We start from the raw sequence: 19965 nt of genomic DNA on the forward strand, positions 1-19965 counted from the left end.
ATTTATCCTGAGACTGGAGCAAGTCAGAGAAAGTCCACGATTCACCAGTCACATGGAACCGACTCCGTACAAATCACCCCGTCCATATCTCAGGGTCCTCAATTTATTGAAATATGGATGTGGGCTGCACATTAGCCCTTGGCCAATCAACCCTGGGGGGTGTTCCTGTAGCAGCCCATAGGATGTTCTGGGTTCTGAAGTGCCCAGAGCTGAATGGGCCAGGAATGGTTTGGATCACTTGGTCAGGGATAGAATTTCCGACACCAGTGTGTTAGTCCGAACACAACAGAACCAATCGCTGTTCAGCTGTTGCAATCAGGCACCATATAACCATTTCCTGTGTTTCTCTGGGATTCCACAGGGGCTACAAATACAGTTTTACATGCAGATGTAGCCTACAGTGTGTCCAATCAGAAGGAAGTATTTTCATCTCTCTGCAACAAATATTTTAGCTTTTATGAGATGAAATACATTCCTTTGATTTGTGGATATAAATCAAAGCTGACAGACACTTCGGAGCCTTCTCATGGTCTCCTGCTGACTCTTGTAGCCGAAATGACTAGGATTCTTCTTCTAGGTTCAAGAAGGTGGCAAACTCTGGCTACATAGGTGACAACATTGTATTGGCATCCAGGTGACACCTCTAGCCTAGAAGCTGCTCTGTCCTTTCAGATGCTACGTCCTTTCATGTCTGTCACATGTGCTCAGAGGGAACTTGCCCTCATCTGTGAAAAGCACAGGGCACCAGTGTTGGACCTGCCAATTCTGGTGTTCAATGGCAAATGCCAATCCAGCTCTATGGTGCCAGGTAGTGAGCACAGGGCCCACTAGAGGATGTTGGGCCCTCAGGCCACCCTCATGAAGTTCCTTGGACAAAGCAGCAGATACAGTTCTGCTGGTGGGTTAAGGGACTTCTACGACCCTTTCCAGCTGTCCTAGAGTAACTGCCTGTCTCCTGGAATCACCTCCATGCTCTTGTCTCCTGGAATCTCCTCCATGCTCTTGTCTCCTGGAATCTCCTCCATGCTCTTGAGACTGTGCTGGGAGACACAGCAAACCTTCTGGCAATGGCAAGTGTTGAAGTGCCATCCTGGAGGAGTTGGACTACCTGTGCAACCTCTGTAGGGTCCAGGTATGACCTCATGCTACCAGTAGTGACACTGACCCTGGCCAAAAGAAAAACTAGTGAAGAACAGTCAGAAAAGATGAGTAGGGAAAAAAATGTCAGTGGCCTCCACCTGTAAATTCCTGTTTTGAGGGTTGTCTAACTGTTGCCCATCTAGTGCACCTGTTGATAATTTCATTAACACCAAAGCAGCTGAAACTGATTAACAGCCCCCTCTGCGACTTCACTGACCAGATCAATATCTCAGGAGTCTCATTGACTTGATGATAGACTCTGATTAATAAGTCTTCCTTTCATTTTTTGAGCCGTGTATTATGAATGCTAACTCTACAAAGCTGCAGATCTGTGAGAGTTCTTTTCTGGATTCTTCTGTTTATAGATTACTGAGACCTTTACAGTAAGATGTGCATTTCCTCATGTAATGTTCTATTTGTGTGTTTTGTTTTTTCTGTTGGTTGGACTGGATGGATTGGTGTCTTTTTTCCATCCAGATGAACTCTGTAACTATGTAACAAGGTGACTCCAGTAACACTGCTGAGACTCATTTCGTTTTGGTGAAAAGGTACAAAAAGAAACCTCCATTTCCATATATTTCAGATTATACAAAAAGACGTGATGGGGATAAAATACCAGATTGTCTCATAAGAATGTAGGACGTATATTATGGTATGTTTGCTGATTTGTAATCCCATGATATATATTTAGTATGTTGGAGTTTATCGGTATTGTTAGGAATATTGTATGCATGCTACCAAAGCCGTAATCAATCAGTAGATCAGTATACAAATTATTCTTTTATTATCTCTCCTCTGTGTGTACAACTATTATTCTAATCGCTTTATGTAATCCAACCTCCTGATAGTTACAATTCTCCATTTAATCACTGTTACACCAAAACGTAATGATTGTAAATGAGGAATAATATCTACTCTCCAAGGCATTCTATAGATTTCACAAGGGCCAATCTGTTATAGTGAAATATTCATTTTTCCTGATCACAGATTAGTTACTTCCATCCCCAAATAAACTCAGACCAGACAATTCTTATCCAAGGATGACACCCAGTGGCCATGGGAGGTAATGCTTGAGTAAACATGGGTTAGAGAATCAGATTCCCCAATCACAGAGAAGGTTCCTCCTTCTGGGCCAGGTTTATTCACATTTGATGAGTGTATAAGTCATAACTAGATAAAACCGGCAGGAACACTCACAGAGGGAGGACCATCTACACAGCCATCTGGAAGGTAGACATCATCTCAGACTCAGATCATCTAAAGACACTCATCAACTGAAGAAGAGATGCCATTTTGTGGAAGCTCAACCCCAACCATTAATCAGCAGCTATCTTTGAGTCTGATCATCAGTTCTGTAAAAGATTACCTGATACTTGGAGTCTAATTACATATTTTCTGTTGATTTTGCTTGCTTAGACTAGTAAGTTAATTGCCACATTCCTTTGTGTAACCTAATAACTCTCCCCATGATAACATCACTTCAAGTTAAGTCATTTATAAAAATGTTCCTGTTCTTAGGCCATACTGGTGGACAATTCTGCATAGTTTATTCCTTCTGCAGGAGACAGATTATTGTCCATTTTCATTGGTTATGTTGTTTACAGGGAGACTGATTATTGAATTTAATTCATTCTATTTTAGAGCTTTTACAGAAACATCTTAGTGTCAATGTAAATCACAATCTGACTATTGTTTATGGTGTTTGTAAGTGACGTATGTAAATAAATATTGATTTTCATACTCTGCAGTCTATACCTACACAGATCTTTGAGTTCTTAAAGAATTTTTCAGAATAATTAAGTCAGTTAAATTATTTTTATAAATAATTTTTTTGTATTGGAGATACTGTGATTTGATTGATTTGGCTGACTAAATCAATTGTTCGGGTGTTCCCTGACAATTTGGACACTAGATGGTGCTAATTGCTAGGATACTAGCGTCATCTAAAGGCCAATTGAGGTATTTTTGGTTTAAAATCAATGGATAGTTTAATTCTGTGGTTTTATGTAATTTATGTCTTCAATGTCTACTGTACTGAAACCACCCCTGACACAGTAAACTAAGGGGTCTATGCAAAAAATATGTTGGGGAGTGTGACAAGCATGTGTCCAGCCTTGACAAATTCTGGCCATATTTTAATAAACTCAGCTATTTCCTATAATCGTCAGCTCCCTCTAGTGGCCATAATGATGTATTACTTCCAAAATACCTCAGTCAGGAAAAACAGTTCAATACCGCATTATGACCACTAGATGGAGCCAATGATCATAGGAAATCACTGTATGAAAAGACCAACATGTGACATGGCTGAATGAATGCTGGTCATATTACTTCATCTATTCTCTAAGTGGGGTGGTATCTATTGGGCCAATCCCTTTTACAAACCACACATAATATCCCCCTTCAAAGTGAAAACAGAAACGATTTGCACAAAATCAAAGAGTAGAAATATTTTCCGGTGGATCCCCTCTACCCAGACCCCATATGTAGACATAGAACAACAAGCTGTGTTCCCTCTCGTGCCGCACTCCTCCAACCACCCAAACCCACACAGAAGCCAAGGGAAATAATGAGAGGAAAGTTCCCCCCTAGTTTGGGGCGGAGTTCTCCTTCCCTCCTGTTGGGGGATGGGAGAAGGATGGACTGAAGACAGAGAGACGCTTCGGGGTCACCACTGTTCTGTAGAGCCTTGAAATGAAGGACATCAACTTCAGAAGTTCTTGTTGTCTGTGTAAAGTTCCCCGATAACGAGATCTGGGCTCTCCCGGCTTCTAGCTCTGTAACCCGCTATATCATTATCAGGAAACGCAACTCCGACACCCAAGAAGGGCCGACGTTGTGTCCTTCATTTCCAGGATCTACTGACCACTCTGCACCCCGACATTTACTGCACTTCATCCATGTCTTTGGGGGCCTCTCATCTCCTTATCAACTGTTTCTTCCATGATGAAGATCAGCCATGGAGTATATCTGAGGTGTATATCAGGGGGTGCTTCTTCCCCACATGAGACCTGGGATGTCCAGCAACATTCATCTAGAAGACATTTCCCGCACTCAAGGCACTAATACACCTCCAGGGTTGTGTGGGACCCCTAGTGTATGGGAAGACAGGACTTCAGTGAGGAACACTTCCCTCACTCAGGACAGGAAAGTGGCTTCTTCCCTGTGTGAGATCGCTGATGTCTGTAAAGATTGGACTTCATTGAAAAACATTTCCCGCACTCAGGACAGGAATGCGGCTTCTCCCCCGTGTGGCATCTCTGATGTGCAATAAGATGGGATTTCTGTGAAAAACATTTCCCGCACTCAGGACAGGAATATGGCTTCTCCCGTGTGTGAGATCTCTGGTGTGTGTAAAGATTGGACTTCCGTGAAAAACATTTCCGGCACTCGGGACAGGAATACGGCTTCTCCCCTGTGTGAGATCTCTGATGTGTGTAAAGAACGGACTTCTGTGAAAAACATTTCCCGCACTCAGGACAGGAATACGGCTTCTCCCCCGTGTGAGATCTCTGATGTGTGTAAAGATTGCACTTCCGTGAAAAACATTTCCCGCACTCAGGACAGGAATACGGCTTTTCCCCCGTGTGAGATGTCTGATGTATGTAAAGATCGGACTTCCGTGAAAAACATTTCCCACACTCAGGACAAGAATAGAGCTTCTCCCCCGTGTGAGATGTCTGATGTGTGTAAAGATTAGACTTCTGTGAAAAATATTTCCCGCACTCAGGACAGGAATACGGCTTCTCCCCTGTGTGACATCTCTGATGTCTGTAAAGATTGGACTTTTGAGGAAAACATTTCCCACAGTCAGGACAGGAAAATGTCTTCTCCCCCATGTGACATCTTTGATGTGTGTAAAGATATGACTTATTAGAAAAAGATTTCCCGCACTCAGGACAGGAAAACAGCTTCTCCCCCGTGTGAGATCTTTTATGCACATTAAGATGATATTTATAATGGAAACCTTTCCCGCACTCATTACAGGAGAAGCTCTTCCCTGTTGGAAGGCCGGCCCGGTCCCGCACAGTCTGAGGTTCCTCAGGATACGAGGAATCCGATGGTCCATCTACACTGGGTGGTGCCGGATGGACATTGGAGGGAGCCGGGTTTTCTCCTGGACTATACTGTGCGATGTCCTCATCTTCTACTTTCCAGTCTGGAGACAAAGTGAGACAATCCTCAGAGGTTTTCCTCATCTCCCGGCCATGGACTGAAATACAAAGACAAAGAGGATTACTAGACAGGAGCTGATTGGTTCCCCCAAACCAGGACTCCGCCCACAACAGGCAGGATGGGAAACACAGCTCAGGAAAGTGACCAGGGGATTACAGGCTGATATCACCCAGTCCCCGCCCTACTCTGGACCAATCAGTGAGCAGTATGGGTGGAGGAATGGATTTAGTGTTCATGACCCACCTGTGCTGATCTCTGTAGGAGTGTCCTCCTCTATAAATGTCCCCGTTATTCCATCCTCCTCCATAGACTGCTGATCATCCCTCACATACGCCTCTTCTTCTTCTGCTTTCACCTCAAATTCTATATCGATTGGATCTCCACTCTAAATCAAGGAAATGAGAGAAAATATCATCTGTAAAATATAAGGTCACATAAAAAAAACTCCACACATCATCTCCACAAGTCCATGTTCTAGATGCTCCATCCCACCCACCTTGTAATAGTGAGGGATGGTGTGACCTTCCTGTGTGGAATCCCGGGAATACAGAGGACGGGGACATCTCTCTGGTGGGTTCCCATGACTGGATCCATCTGTAGGAAACACACACACTGACTGAATCCATTGTTTCTATGTGTTTATCAGATGATGGGGGATCTAGGTGGATCCTCCGTACTGCTCTCTCCTTTACAATAAAGTCTCCTCTTACCCGGTGATGTGAGGGGCGGCTGATTGTCCATCATGACGTCCTTGTAGAGATCCTTGTGTCCTTCTAAATACTCCCACTCCTCCATGGAGAAATAGACAGTGACACCCTGACACCTTATAGGAACCTGACACACACAATGATACAGTCACCATCCAGACACATCCCTTGTCTGTTACTGGAGAATGTCCCAGAATTCCCGGCACCGCTCACCTCTCCTGTCAGCAGCTCCATCATCTTCTTGGTGACTTCTAGAATCTTCTGCATGTTGTGTCTCTCAGGGTTTAGGGAGTCACATGGAGGCTCTGTGATGGTCATATGATCACCTGACTTCAGAAGAGGAACTCTCTATATTGTGGAACCAATAGGAATTTCATGTTAGACTCCCAGAATCCTCCTCACCTCTCCGGTCAGGTCTGTGTTTTATTAATAGAGATAAGAGTGATGTCATGTGACCTCCCAGAATCCTCCTCACCTCTCCGGTCAGCAGGTAGATGATCTCCAGGGTGAGGTTTAGTATCTTCTCAGTCATGTGACTCCGGTCCTCCTCCATCCTCATTGGTGCCATCATGTGATCTATACAGGTCTCCTTGTAGACGGATAACTTTGGGAAATGAAAGTAAGAATGATTTGGATGGTATTGGTCACACAATAATAGGATGTGGATGTGAGGGGGGAATAGGAGGGTTGCTGGACAGTGAAGAACTACTCCCCCCATGGGAAGATATTTAGTTTGGACTGTTTAGTGTTTGATGCATATTTGAGGTCCCGGGACCCTCTTGTCCTGCCAGATCAGAAATCCCCTTTTCTCTGTTGGGTTTGTTTGGTCTCTGAACTGGTTTTGATGAGTTTTAGATCTGCAGACAAGGAATGATAAATACGATCCTTCCTATGACTTGTTTGCTCTGAGGCAGTGCTGTGAGGTCAATGTCGGCTCATCATGATGTCCAGGAAGGGGAACTTACTGACTTTTGGCCTAAGTTTCTGGAAAATCAGGATAATTGGCAGAACTCCGGCTGCAAGGCTCCAATCTGTGGCAGCCTGCTGACTGACAGGAGTGATGTCACTGTCACTCTCTGCAGTAAAAGAAGAGCTTGGATGGGATAGCAGGAGGATGGTGCTGGTGGAGTAGAGAGCTGTGGGGGAGGAGCCTGTTCTCTTCCCTCCAATGACAGCCTAGTATGGGTAGAAGGAGGACAGGAGGGGGACAGGTTTGGTTACCAAGTATACTGTAGCATCCAGGACATTTTACAGAGTGGTGGTGGGTTCCTGGGGCTCTGAATTCCAGCACCTGGCACTGCCAGAGCCTGTGTCATGGGAGGTATTGGAGTGTCTGCTGAAGATGTTCAGCACTGACCCCTGACTACCTTTTAGTCGATAATACACCAACAGACCTCCTCTAAGAATAAGTTCCCACCAAGGGGTGAAGGACTGTCCTTCATTCCACTTGGTATCGTGGAATATATTATTTGACCAGTGAGATGGTAAGAAGGTGAAGGTTGTCTTCCTTTCCTGGTAGGAGTTCTGTAAGAAGGTCTGGAAAGTAAGTGCAGGTAAGAGGACAACCAGAGACCAAGAGCCCCCCTCCCTACCTCAGAGTTCCCCTGAGCTCTACAACCTTCTCTTCCCTCAGAGCCCTGCTCCCCGCCAACCCTATCCTACCAGATTCCTTCAGCTACTCTCCCCCCTCAAAGCCCTTGAGCTCCACTACCCCTTAGGGGACCTAAAGTCCCTCATCCTCAGTAACCCCTGAGAGACCCCTCAGCTCCTCTATTTCCCTCAGAATTTCCCTCCCTCTGACACCAATGATGGAACATATTCTTCATGGCCGGCTGGGGAATGTTTCCTTCCTCCTGAGCAGCAATGTAAGGGGCTCTATGCTCCATACTCCTGACCCCGGCACTCCATCATTGTGTTGGCTGCATAGTGTAATGATTGCCCATTGGCTGCCTGTGTAGTGTCATCATTGCCCTTTGTAGGCCATGTATGGTCAGGATGGTCCTTGTCTTGTCTATTTATTGTCAGTGCTGTTTGTTTAGAGGACCATATTACTAGAATTTATCTCCACAATGAGGAGAATGTTCCGGCCCCGGAAGTGGGGGAATGTTCTGCCCCTGAAGGGGTTCATCTGGGTTCCCACACTATATATGTGTGTATCATCATCTGCTGGAGATAAAAGACGTCACAGTGACTATGGAGGAAGAGGACGGACATGACTATGGAGGAAGAGGACGGACGTGACTATGGAGGAAGAGGAGGGACGTGGCTATGGAGGAAGAGGACGGACGTGACTATGGAGGAAGAGGACGGACATGACGAGGGTTACTGGGTGTAAATAGAAAATAACATCTTATTACCTCCTCTGCTGCTACTTCGACCACTGTCTCCGCGCTGCTTCCTATGGTATGGAACTTCCTGTCTTTATTGCAGATTACTTCCTGTCTGTACCTGACATCACTTCCTGTCTGTACCTGACATCACTTCCTGTCTGTGCTCTATAATAACTTCCTTTCTGGATAGAAGTGAGATCACCACCTTGTGGCGTTCAGAGGAACTGCAGCCCTGAGAAACATTAAAATAACCGTTTCTGTGGTTTCCATGAAAGATCAAAAATAACTAAACAAAACTGAGAAAAAATAAATCTAGCTCTTATGCAACCAACTATTTATTTTCCAATATTTTATTGAAATGTTTCAAGTTACAGAAAATGTAATAGACAAGTGTCATGTTATAAGGTATGAAATCTCCCCAACAAACAGGCGGATGAATAAACAACAGACATCCCGCAGGGAAGCAGGAAATGTGTGCAATAATGACTGGAGACGTCACATAGAACATTCCCAGCATTAAGTCCACCTTGTACAGGGGAAGCAATAATAGGAGACATATGGATCACACAGAGCATTCATCATACACACCACACATAGTGCACAACACATACAACATGGAACTACACTAGCACCAGAACATGGGAAAATAAAAGAGACAGCAGAAAGGAAGAAAAGAGGGTAACAGTAATGAGAGGAGAGAAGAGAAAAGAGAAGAAAAAAAGAGAAGAGAAGAGGGGAGGGGAGAGGGGAGGAGGAGGAGAAAGGGAAGTGAGGAGGAGGAGAGGAGGAGAGGGGAGGAGAAGAGGAGAGGGGAGGGGAGAAGAGAAAAGAGGAGAAGGGAGAGGAGAGGGGAGAGGGGAGGGGAGAGGGGAGGGCAGGGCAGGTGAGAGGAGAGGGAGAGGAGAAGAGAGGAGGAGGAGAGGAGAGAAGAGAAGAGGGAGGGTAGGGAAAAGGGGAGGAGAGTAGAGGGGAGGAGGAGGAGAGGAGAAGAAAGGAGAGGGGAGTAGAGGGGAGGGGAGAGGAGGGGAGGGGAGAAGAGAGGAGAGGGGAGAGCAGGGGAGAGGAGAGCGCAGGGGAGTGGAGAGGGTAGAGGAGAGGGGAGGGGAAAGGGGAGGGGAGAGGGGAGGGAAGAGGAGACGGCAGAGGAAAGGAGAGGAGAGGGGAGGGGAGTGCAGGGGAGAGGAGAGAGGAGAGGAGAGGGGAGGGAAGAGGAGAGAAGAGGGGAGAAGAGGAGATTAGGGAAGGAGAAGAGAGCCAAATCAGGAAGTACTAGGGCACGGAGATGTATGGACTCCACGGATCCCACGTTTTATCACACACGTTGGTATTATGATGTAAAACACAGGTGAGTCTGTCGTTAATCAGGATCCAATCTCATTTGTTGTGAACATATTGAAGCGGAATAATTGATCTCTTCTAATATTCAGCAATAGTGATTCTCGCTGCTAACAGCATAGAAGACACTTAACCCCTCGCCTACCGGGCAGTTCTATCCCCTTCCTGACCAGGACAATTTTCAGCTTTCAGCGTTGTCGCACTTTGAATGACAATTGCGCGGTCATGCAACACTGTATCCATGTGAAACTTATACCATTTGTTTTTCACACAAATAGAGTTTTCTTTTGATGGTATTTACTCACTGCTGAGTGTTTTATTTTTTGAGCTATAAACAAAAAAAAAACAAAAATTTTGAAAAAAAAAGTTTTTTTTTGTTTCTATTATAAAATTTTGCAAACAGTTAATTTTTCTCCTTCACTGATGTGTGCTGATGAGACTGCACTGATAGGCAGCACTGATGTGCAGCAATGATAGGCAGCACTGATGGACAGCACTGATGGGCACTGATGAGGTGGCACAGATAGGCAGAACTTAAAGGCGGCACTGATGATGATGCACTGATATGCAACAATGTTGGGCACTGATAGGAAGCACTCATAGGCACTTAGAGGTGGCACTGACTGACGGCACTGCTGAGCACTGCTGGGTGGCACTGCTGGGCGGCAATGGTGGGCACCTCTGGGCACTTGTGGGCGGAACTGCAGGGCACAGGTGACTGGCACTGCTTGGCACTGATCATCAGTGCCCTGATGATCGGTGCTGATCCCTCCTCTGACAATTGCTGGTTATCAGCAGTACTCTCCTCATGCTGTGACAGTGTGAGGAAAGTGCAGCCGATAACTGGCAACTACATTTCCTGGTGATCTGCTGTGTCATTGGACACAGCTGATCACGTGGTAATAGGCCACTGTGATTGGCCTTTTACAACATCACATGATCAGCTGTGTCCGTAGGACACAGCGATCATGGAGGTCACAGAGTGCGTGCCTCCAAGGGCATGCGGGAGGGCGTGTTCTGGGAGGACGTCATATGACACTCCCAGAACTAGCCGGCCACAATGAAGCCATCATTTGCCTATATGCAGTTGGCAAGTGGTTAAGGGTCTTCTTTTGGTACTGTAAGTGGAAATTTATGGAAGAGGGCCGTTTCCGGGGCCCTACCAACATTAACCCCCATCACCCTATAGATAAGGTTAAACATGTGGGTCCAAAATCTAGTAACTATCAGACATTATAGAAAAATCGTATTTGTGCCAGTCAATGTTTAAAATCCAAAATTATAGTCCAAATAAATTAAAGTCCAAATAACTGAATCCTCCGTGTCCAACTTCAACCTCCTCATAAATCCAGATAAGATGTGTACCTCAAAAAAAATGGAAAAACTAAAAATAGTGTATTACCTTCAATATCATCTGGTATATACTTTACCAACAATAATATATACTTAACAGAATATGCACAAAATAAAATAAAAACAAGATTCAAATCGTGAGCAACACGTGAATCGTGAAATCACTCCGTGTACACTATAAATATATATAAATGTGAACAATCAGTGTACACTCATAAAACAAAAAAATAAATAAAATTAAAATAAATAAAAAAATAAAGGAAATAAATAAATAAAATGATATAAATTGTGAACACTTCTAAATAGCTGAAATGCATACAATTACCCTCATTAGAGTAATAACAAGCCTTTAAAGAGTACACCCTGAACTGTCACTCCAGTGTTGTAGTCACTCCCCGGACTGTCACTCCAGTGTTGTAGTCACTCCCCGGACTGTCACTCCAGTGTTGTAGTCACTCCCCGGACTGTCACTCCAGTGTTGTAGTCGCTCCCCGGACTGTCACTCCAGTGTTGTAGTCGCTCCCTGGACTGTCACTCCAGTGTTGTAGTCGCTCCCCGGACTGTCACTCCAGTGTTGTAGTCGCTCCCTGGACCGTCACTCCAGTGTTGTAGTCGCTCCCCGGACTGTCACTCCAGTGTTGTAGTCGCTCCCTGGACCGTCACTCCAGTGTTGTAGTCGCTCCTTGGACTGTCACTCCAGTGTTGTAGTCACTCCCCGGACTGTCACTCCAGTGTTGTAGTCGCTCCCCGGACTGTCACTCCAGTGTTGTAGTCGCTCCCCGGACTGTCACTCCAGTGTTGTAGTCGCTCCCCGGACTCTCACTCCAGTGTTGTAGTCGCTCCCTGGACTGTCACTCCAGTGTTGTAGTCGCTCCCTGGACTCTCACTCCAGTGTTGTAGTCGCTCCCTGGACTGTCACTCCAGTGTTGTAGTCGCTCCCTGGACTGTCACTCCAGTGTTGTAGTCGCTCCCTGGACTCTCACTCCAGTGTTGTAGTCGCTCCCCGGACTGTCACTCCAGTGTTGTAGTCGCTCCCCGGACTGTCACTCCAGTGTTGTAGTCGCTCCCTGGACTCTCACTCCAGTGTTGTAGTCGCTCCCTGGACTCTCACTCCAGTGTTGTAGTCGCTCCCTGGACTGTCACTCCAGTGTTGTAGTCGCTCCCCGGACTGTCACTCCAGTGTTGTAGTCGCTCCCTGGACTCTCACTCCAGTGTTGTAGTCGCTCCCTGGACTGTCACTCCAGTGTTGTAGTCGCTCCCCGGACTGTCACTCCAGTGTTGTAGTCGCTCCCTGGACTGTCACTCCAGTGTTGTAGTCGCTCCCTGGACTGTCACTCCAGTGTTGTAGTCGCTCCCTGGACTCTCACTCCAGTGTTGTAGTCGCTCCCTGGACTGTCACTCCAGTGTTGTAGTCGCTCCCCGGACTGTCACTCCAGTGTTGTAGTCGCTCCCTGAACTGTCACTCCAGTGTTGTAGTCACTCCCCGGACTGTCACTCCAGTGTTGTAGTCACTCCCCGGACTGTCACTCCAGTGTTGTAGTCACTCCCCGGACTGTCACTCCAGTGTTGTAGTCGCTCCCCGGACTGTCACTCCAGTGTTGTAGTCGCTCCCTGGACTGTCACTCCAGTGTTGTAGTCGCTCCCCGGACTGTCACTCCAGTGTTGTAGTCGCTCCCTGGACCGTCACTCCAGTGTTGTAGTCGCTCCCCGGACTGTCACTCCAGTGTTGTAGTCGCTCCCTGGACCGTCACTCCAGTGTTGTAGTCGCTCCTTGGACTGTCACTCCAGTGTTGTAGTCACTCCCCGGACTGTCACTCCAGTGTTGTAGTCGCTCCCCGGACTGTCACTCCAGTGTTGTAGTCGCTCCCCGGACTGTCACTCCAGTGTTGTAGTCGCTCCCCGGACTCTCACTCCAGTGTTGTAGTCGCTCCCTGGACTGTCACTCCAGTGTTGTAGTCGCTCCCTGGACTCTCACTCCAGTGTTGTAGTCGCTCCCTGGACTGTCACTCCAGTGTTGTAGTCGCTCCCTGGACTGTCACTCCAGTGTTGTAGTCGCTCCCTGGACTCTCACTCCAGTGTTGTAGTCGCTCCCCGGACTGTCACTCCAGTGTTGTAGTCGCTCCCCGGACTGTCACTCCAGTGTTGTAGTCGCTCCCTGGACTCTCACTCCAGTGTTGTAGTCGCTCCCTGGACTCTCACTCCAGTGTTGTAGTCGCTCCCTGGACTGTCACTCCAGTGTTGTAGTCGCTCCCCGGACTGTCACTCCAGTGTTGTAGTCGCTCCCTGGACTCTCACTCCAGTGTTGTAGTCGCTCCCTGGACTGTCACTCCAGTGTTGTAGTCGCTCCCCGGACTGTCACTCCAGTGTTGTAGTCGCTCCCTGGACTGTCACTCCAGTGTTGTAGTCGCTCCCTGGACTGTCACTCCAGTGTTGTAGTCGCTCCCTGGACTCTCACTCCAGTGTTGTAGTCGCTCCCTGGACTGTCACTCCAGTGTTGTAGTCGCTCCCTGAACTGTCACTCCAGTGTTGTAGTCGCTCCCTGGACTGTCACTCCAGTGTTGTAGTCGCTCCCTGAACTGTCACTCCAGTGTTGTAGTCGCTCCCCGGACTGTCACTCCAGTGTTGTAGTCGCTCCCTGGATTGTCACTCCAGTGTTGTAGTCGCTCCCTGGATTGTCACTCCAGTGTTGTAGTCGCTCCCTGGACTGTCACTCCAGTGTTGTAGTCGCTCCCTGGATTGTCACTCCAGTGTTGTAGTCGCTCCCTGGACTGTCACTCCAGTGTTGTAGTCGCTCCCTGAACTGTCACTCCAGTGTTGTAGTCGCTCCCTGGACTGTCACTCCAGTGTTGTAGTCGCTCCCTGGACTGTCAGTTCAGTGTTGTAGTCGCTCCCTGGACTGTCACTCCAGTGTTGTAGTCGCTCCCTGGACTCTCACTCCAGTGTTGTAGTCGCTCCCTGGACTGTCACTCCAGTGTTGTAGTCGCTCCCTGGACTCTCACTCCAGTGTTGTAGTCGCTCCCCGGACTGTCACTCCAGTGTTGTAGTCGCTCCCTGGACTCTCACTCCAGTGTTGTAGTCGCTCCCTGGACTGTCACTCCAGTGTTGTAGTCGCTCCCCGGACTCTCACTCCAGTGTTGTAGTCGCTCCCCGGACTGTCACTCCAGTGTTGTAGTCGCTCCCCGGACTGTCACTCCAGTGTTGTAGTCGCTCCCCGGACTGTCACTCCAGTGTTGTAGTCGCTCCCCGGACTGTCACTCCAGTGTTGTAGTCGCTCCCTGGACTGTCACTCCAGTGTTGTAGTCGCTCCCCGGACTCTCACTCCAGTGTTGTAGTCGCTCCCCGGACTGTCACTCCAGTGTTGTAGTCACTCTCTGGACTCTCACTCCAGTATGTTACAGACGGGGTTCCAATCCTTAGGCAAACATCTCATGACTCCATCATCCCCAAGTTTAGCCCAGTTCATCTCTGGCTACTTGGCAGCTCTCAGCACATGGGCAGAACCAGGGGTGGACTGACAACTCATGGGGTCCCTGGGCAATAGGCGATCATGGGGCCTCTGTGTCCTTGCCCAAACTCAAAAAAGCCTATGAAAAAGGTACCAGGGGCATCTCATGGGGCCCCCTACTGACCCCGGGCCCTCGGGAAGTGCCCAAGTTTCCAAATGGTCAGTCCGCCCCTGGGCAGCACTCCAAGTCTCTCTCAACACTCTGGTTTGTCTCGCCATGTGAAGAATTTATGATTCCTCCATCGTAGCTGTTTTTCCGTTTTTGTGGCGAGACAAAGATTAAGCTCCAAACAAGCCTGTTGTACCTTAAGTAACAAGTCGGGGGTTGGAGTCATTTTACGTTGGGCTAGTAAAGCCTCGTATTCCTTAGTTTTGGCAGAGATCGACTCTTCACGAGATTGCTTTAGTCTAGAGGCTCGTTGGATACAAAAACCTCTGATAGAAGCTTTATGGTTGTGAGCTCTAGAGAAATGAGAGTAGTCTCTAGAAGTAGGATTGGCCTCTCTCCATGCACCCACCAAATTATAGCCATATAAAGGTTGAGCAAATTTGCGACTTTGTTTCGGGGGGACACAAGTTTGGTTGCACGTGATTTATCAAGCATTTGATCTAAAGCCAAATTCGAATCCCCCACTAAAATGACATCGCCTTCCAGTTCCGGAGCTAAAGATTTAAACAGGGATCGAAAAAAGTCTAATCGATTCACATTAGGGGCGTAGTAAATCAGGAAAGTCACTAAGTTTCCCCCCAAGTGGCCTTTAACCAATAGATATCGCCCTTCCTTGTCCCGTATCACTTTAGATTCAGTAAATGATAACCGTCGGGCCAAACAGAGCGCTACCCCTCATTCTTTCTCAGATGCATTAGCAAAAAAGCACACAGGGAAATCTCTAAGATAACGTGGTGTGAAAGAGGAGACAAAATGTGTTTCCTGCAGAGCAACTATATCAGCTCCCAGGAACTTATAACGAGAAAAAACCTTGAGACGCTTAGAGGGGATCCCAAACCTGCACATTATGGGAGAGTAAGGGAACAACAACACTATTAGGTCTTAAGGTGGACATAGAAAAATGCAAGACAGTGATGGGGAGACCCACACATCCCCCCGTAGGGGAGATCAAGAATCCAGGACCAAATAAAAATTCCCGAGATGACCCTCAAAGAAAAACAATTTAAAAAAGTGAGGGAAATAAGAAAGAAATAGGGGAGAGACAAAAGACACCGAGCCCAGAAAATGGCTATCGTCAGTTCAAGTGGTAAAACAACAATATGCAGCATAAAACAGTAAAACACCAAATAACCCAGACACAAGGTCAAGGACTGGAAGAGTCTCCACCAAAGCATAGCAGTGGGGAGAGTCTTCCAATTAGGAGGAGCACATAGATGCTTCCCGACACCATGGGGTCTGTAACAGACATGTATAAGAAAGGTTCCTAACCCCAGAGAAATAGAATACCTGACATATATCCAATCTAGCCAGTAAACAGGTAAAAAGCAATAAAATTAAAAACATAATATTTGGAATAACAATTCAAAGAAGAACAAGGGTGGAGGCCAATGTCCCATAACAAGACCATGTAGAGGTCCCCGCCCGATAGAAAACAGCTAGTAGCCAGCAGGGTCCTCAAGGGACCTAACATGGAGTAGCAGGTTTCTTCTTCCTTGAAGAGGGGGACCACAGAGGTGAAAGCGGGGGGAGGAGGGCTGTCAACCCTGGGCTGGTTTTGTGGGGAGGGACTAAGGGAAATAAAGCCCAGATTCAGCAAGTTTCTCTCCTTCAGAAAATGTAGAAAAGGCGTAGGATTTGCCATTGTAAGTAAATTGTAAGCAAAATGGATATTTCCATTGATAACGAATGTCCCTTTGAATTAAAGATGAAAGCAACAGATTGAACTTCCTCCATTTCAGGATAGTAGCTTGAGAAATATCTGCAAAGACTTGAATCTTGTGCCCATGGATTTCCAAATCTGGATGTTCCCTGGCGTATCGCATCACCGCCTCCTTAATTTAAAAAAATGGGGTTTAATGATTATGTCTTGAGGAGGCCCATCCAGTTTTACAGGGACCAGAGCTCTATGGATACGATCTATTTCCGTTGTCACGATCAGGGGTCAGGATCAAAGACCAGAGCTCTATAGATACGATCTATTTCCGTTGTCACGATCAGGGGTCAGGATCAAAGACCAGAGCTCTATGGATACGATCTATTTCCGTTGTCACGATCAGGGGTCAGGATCAAAGACCGGCAGTGTAAGGCTTACCTGAAACCAGCAGGACAGGTACACAGGCAGGTCCCCCTGGGAATGACGCAGGCTCACCTGAGGTGCGGGGTCTAAGTACTAACTGGTATCACCAGAGCTCCTAATGGTGGAGATGGATTTTGCTGCATGTTAGTACCAGGTCACAGTTCTCAGGATCATCTCACCAGGAAGTGAGCAAGCCAGGAACCAGTAGAAGATATGGCAGGTAGGGATCTACCAGAAGCATGTGATCTGGAACTTCAGCATAGTAAAACTTGAGGTCAACATCAAGAAATGTAGCTACTCACCCAATTGTCAAGTTCCAAGTGACAGCAACCATTTTCCCATTGCTCAAAATGTAAAGGCCAAAACAAATACATACCAAGACTGAGTATTCTTGGGGCCATTTTCCCGGAGTCCAAAAACCCAGCCAGATCCAAATAAAATCACACAAAAATGTCAATTTTCTAATTCTTGAAAAAGGAATCTCCAAGGGCAAATCATTTTAAAGTGTTCCTCCCCCCCAAAAAATGGAATCTAACTAATGCTTTGGGCCTCTCATGTAAACTTGGGGCCAATAATTAGACTGCTTCATTTTGGCACATCACATGACTAGCAGGAAGATCTACAGTGTTCCTTTGTCAGACTTATCCACCGAGAATCTTGGAATTTAAGTCATCTAAAGCCCAAAAGGCATCATAAAGACTAATCTATAGTTTATTGACAAATACACTATATTGCCAACACTATACAAATACACTATATTGCCAACACTGCTGGGATGACTTCCTTTCCGCACACATGAACTTCAATGACATCCCAGTCTTAGTCCGTAGGGTTCAATATTGAGTAGTCCCGCCCTTTGTAGCTCAGCTTCCAATCATCTGGAAAGGCTGTTTAATGTTTTTGGATATTCTGAGATTGCCACAAGAATTACTTATTTTCTTTTTCACATTGAGTTTGCAGGAGACCTGCGGTTTAAAAGTGATTAAAGGAGTTTTGGATGCATTGCTCTTGGTCTCTTCAGATCAACAGTTATATCAACAATTCTTTTGGGTGCATTTACATGCGTTTCTCTGGCTTTGGAAATATTTTGGGGAATGTTTATATTTGATTTGACCCATTTTTCCCCCTGGGTGACCCTTCTATAACCTATTGAATCCTTTTTGGAATGTTGGCTTGACAACAAATGTTATATATTTTGCTTTAATGTTTGAAGCCCATGGTCAAAATGGCTGCAGTAGCTTATGGGCATAATGGAGCCATCCTAACACATCTGCCTCCTTGTTTGGCAGGAAAGGTGGCCCCTCATTCTTGTGGCCCCTGCTCCTGAGAATTATCATGCCTCTTTCTACTCCCAAACCGTCTCCTGGGCTGTGGCTGCCAGTGTCCTATTTGTCTGGATAAACTGGAGTGAAGAACATACCAATGAGCAATCCCTCAAACCTTGGTCACAAATGTCACATCATACATACAGCCTAACTAGTATCTGTTACTAATCATCATCTTGAACTCTATTTGCAGATCATGTTTTGCCCCTGGAGGCCCCAGCTGTTGGAGTGGGAGAAGAATCTGCATCTGATGTTGGGGTACGGGAACTGCTGTAATGGGGTGGGGAGGTACAAATGCATGTTACATGTGTATTTGGGAAATGTCATGCACTTTTTTTTGTTTTGTGGTGCAGGGAAGTTCAGGCACTCCAAACTTGTGTGAAATGCCGTCACCTCCACCTGAGTTGCCTGAACATCCGGTAAGAGATGCTAAAGATGTTCTCCCTAATGAGTCACCCATTTAGAGTATAACTCCGTTCCTGGCTGGGCAGGATTTGGCACCGTGATGTGTAACTTTTTTTGGATCCTTGCTTAGTCAGGAGCTGGAGGGAGTGATGTGCATGTGATAAATCAGCAGGAAGGTATCAGTCTGGGGAAAGATGCCAAACCATTCATTTCAGTCAAATGCTGATCCAGTGTAATGTGTCAGGGAAAGGCATTCACCAATACCTGGTCCTAGGGGTGGGACAAGAACATGATCTAGTGTTTGGTGTCAGACGAGCCCCCTGTCCTACTGTACCCTTGTGCTGTGTGTTACACGCTTTCATTTTTTGTTTGTTTCTCCTTGCAGCCAACATTGGATGCAGCTGGATTGGCACCCCGTCCACCTGGACCCAGCCCCCTTCTCAAGCTTGGGGAAAGGCTGGTGTTCAACATGGAGAGATTATGGGAGCAAAGGAGGCTTTCTAATGTATCCAGTAATATAGAAAGGTTACTGGGGCTCCAACATGAAGCCCTGCTTGGACTTGTCACCGTGGTCAGGGATCAGACTACAGCGCTGCAGGACCTTAGTCATGATATCTGGGCCTTATGTCAAGCAGGGGCTGAACAAAATGCACCTTCGGCCAGAGGCTCCCAACCCCTGTGCAGTAGTAGTTTGGGGCCAATGCCAAGGTTGCCACAGAGTTCCCCTGTAGAAAGTGCCGGGGAATCAGCAGGGGAACAAGCATTGGAGGTGCCGATTCTGGAACTACCCACTCTGGAGCAGCCCCCTCAAGAAACCCCACCGGAAGACCAGTATGCCTCCTTCCCCATGGATCCCTCTTCTGCACCTTCCTCACACTCCACTTTGCCCCTTGACCACACCCCCACTTTCACACCCCCTCCCCTTGTTTCTACATGCCCCTCCTTTCAATCCCATTTCCACCCTTACCTTCCATGTCCTGCCCATTCTCCTCAGCCCTCAAATGCCCCTCCCTACATTCTCCCTGTCTTCCATTCCCCCCATTCAACCTCTCCCCCAGCCCTCCCTCCCCACCACTCTTTCCCAGCCCCCCCACACACTGTACCCCCTCAACCCTCACACCCTCCCCCTCTGCAGCAGCAGCCTCCTCCTCCCCATTAATTTTGTATGTTTTTTGTAATAAACATTATTTGGAAAGTAGCAGAACGTGTCTTTCAAATTGTCAGAAATGCGTTTGGGGTAATAATGGTGGCTTGGTCATGTAGGGAATCCAACACAGGTGCTTTTCTGAGTATGGCTACCAATAATTCCAAATAGCGAACACTAAAAAAGCAGCACTTCAGAAAGAAAACTAAAAGGTGACCTTCCAGAGGCATTGGTGGTTAGACTCTTTGGCCTTTCTGCTGGTTTCACCTGGTGGTCTGTCCTGCAAATAGTTTTAGCTG

The 19965-nt window shown here is 46.9% G+C and overlaps 1 protein-coding gene and 1 long non-coding RNA gene across 2 annotated transcripts; one reads left to right on the top strand and one right to left on the bottom strand.

The window, feature by feature from the left end:
* Positions 1-1901: 1901 nt before the first annotated feature.
* Positions 1902-17193, bottom strand: LOC149441621 (uncharacterized). The gene is made up of 4 exons (XM_089657115.1): positions 17169-17193; positions 5813-5910; positions 5560-5701; positions 1902-5353 (listed from the first exon to the last, which is right to left on the bottom strand). The coding sequence occupies exons 1-4, from the start codon at positions 17191-17193 to the stop codon at positions 4275-4277; spliced, it is 1344 nt and encodes a 447-aa protein (XP_089513241.1). The 3' UTR covers positions 1902-4274.
* Positions 17194-18309: 1116 nt separating this feature from the next.
* LOC149441622 (uncharacterized) lies at positions 18310-19043 on the top strand. Its single transcript, XR_016307320.1, has 3 exons — positions 18310-18375; positions 18471-18536; positions 18908-19043. It is a non-coding gene; the product is annotated as an uncharacterized LOC149441622 (long non-coding RNA).
* The last annotated feature ends 922 nt before the right edge of the window (positions 19044-19965 follow it).

This window comes from Staurois parvus, unplaced genomic scaffold (assembly GCF_062004578.1).
Source record: "Staurois parvus isolate SC_StPar_1 unplaced genomic scaffold, SC_StPar_1.0 ptg000965l, whole genome shotgun sequence".
Taxonomy (NCBI): Eukaryota; Metazoa; Chordata; class Amphibia; order Anura; family Ranidae; genus Staurois; species Staurois parvus.

Coding starts and splice junctions, on each gene's coding strand:
- LOC149441621 (XM_089657115.1), bottom strand. CDS start 17,193: ATGGCCCCAAGAATACTCAGTCTTG. Junction 5,911..17,168: donor CCCAAGAATACTCAGTCTTG/GTATGTATTTGT, acceptor TGTTTCCTACAG/ATGGATCCAGTCATGGGAAC. Junction 5,354..5,559: donor TCCTACAGAGATCAGCACAG/GTGGGTCATGAA, acceptor TTTGTATTTCAG/TCCATGGCCGGGAGATGAGG.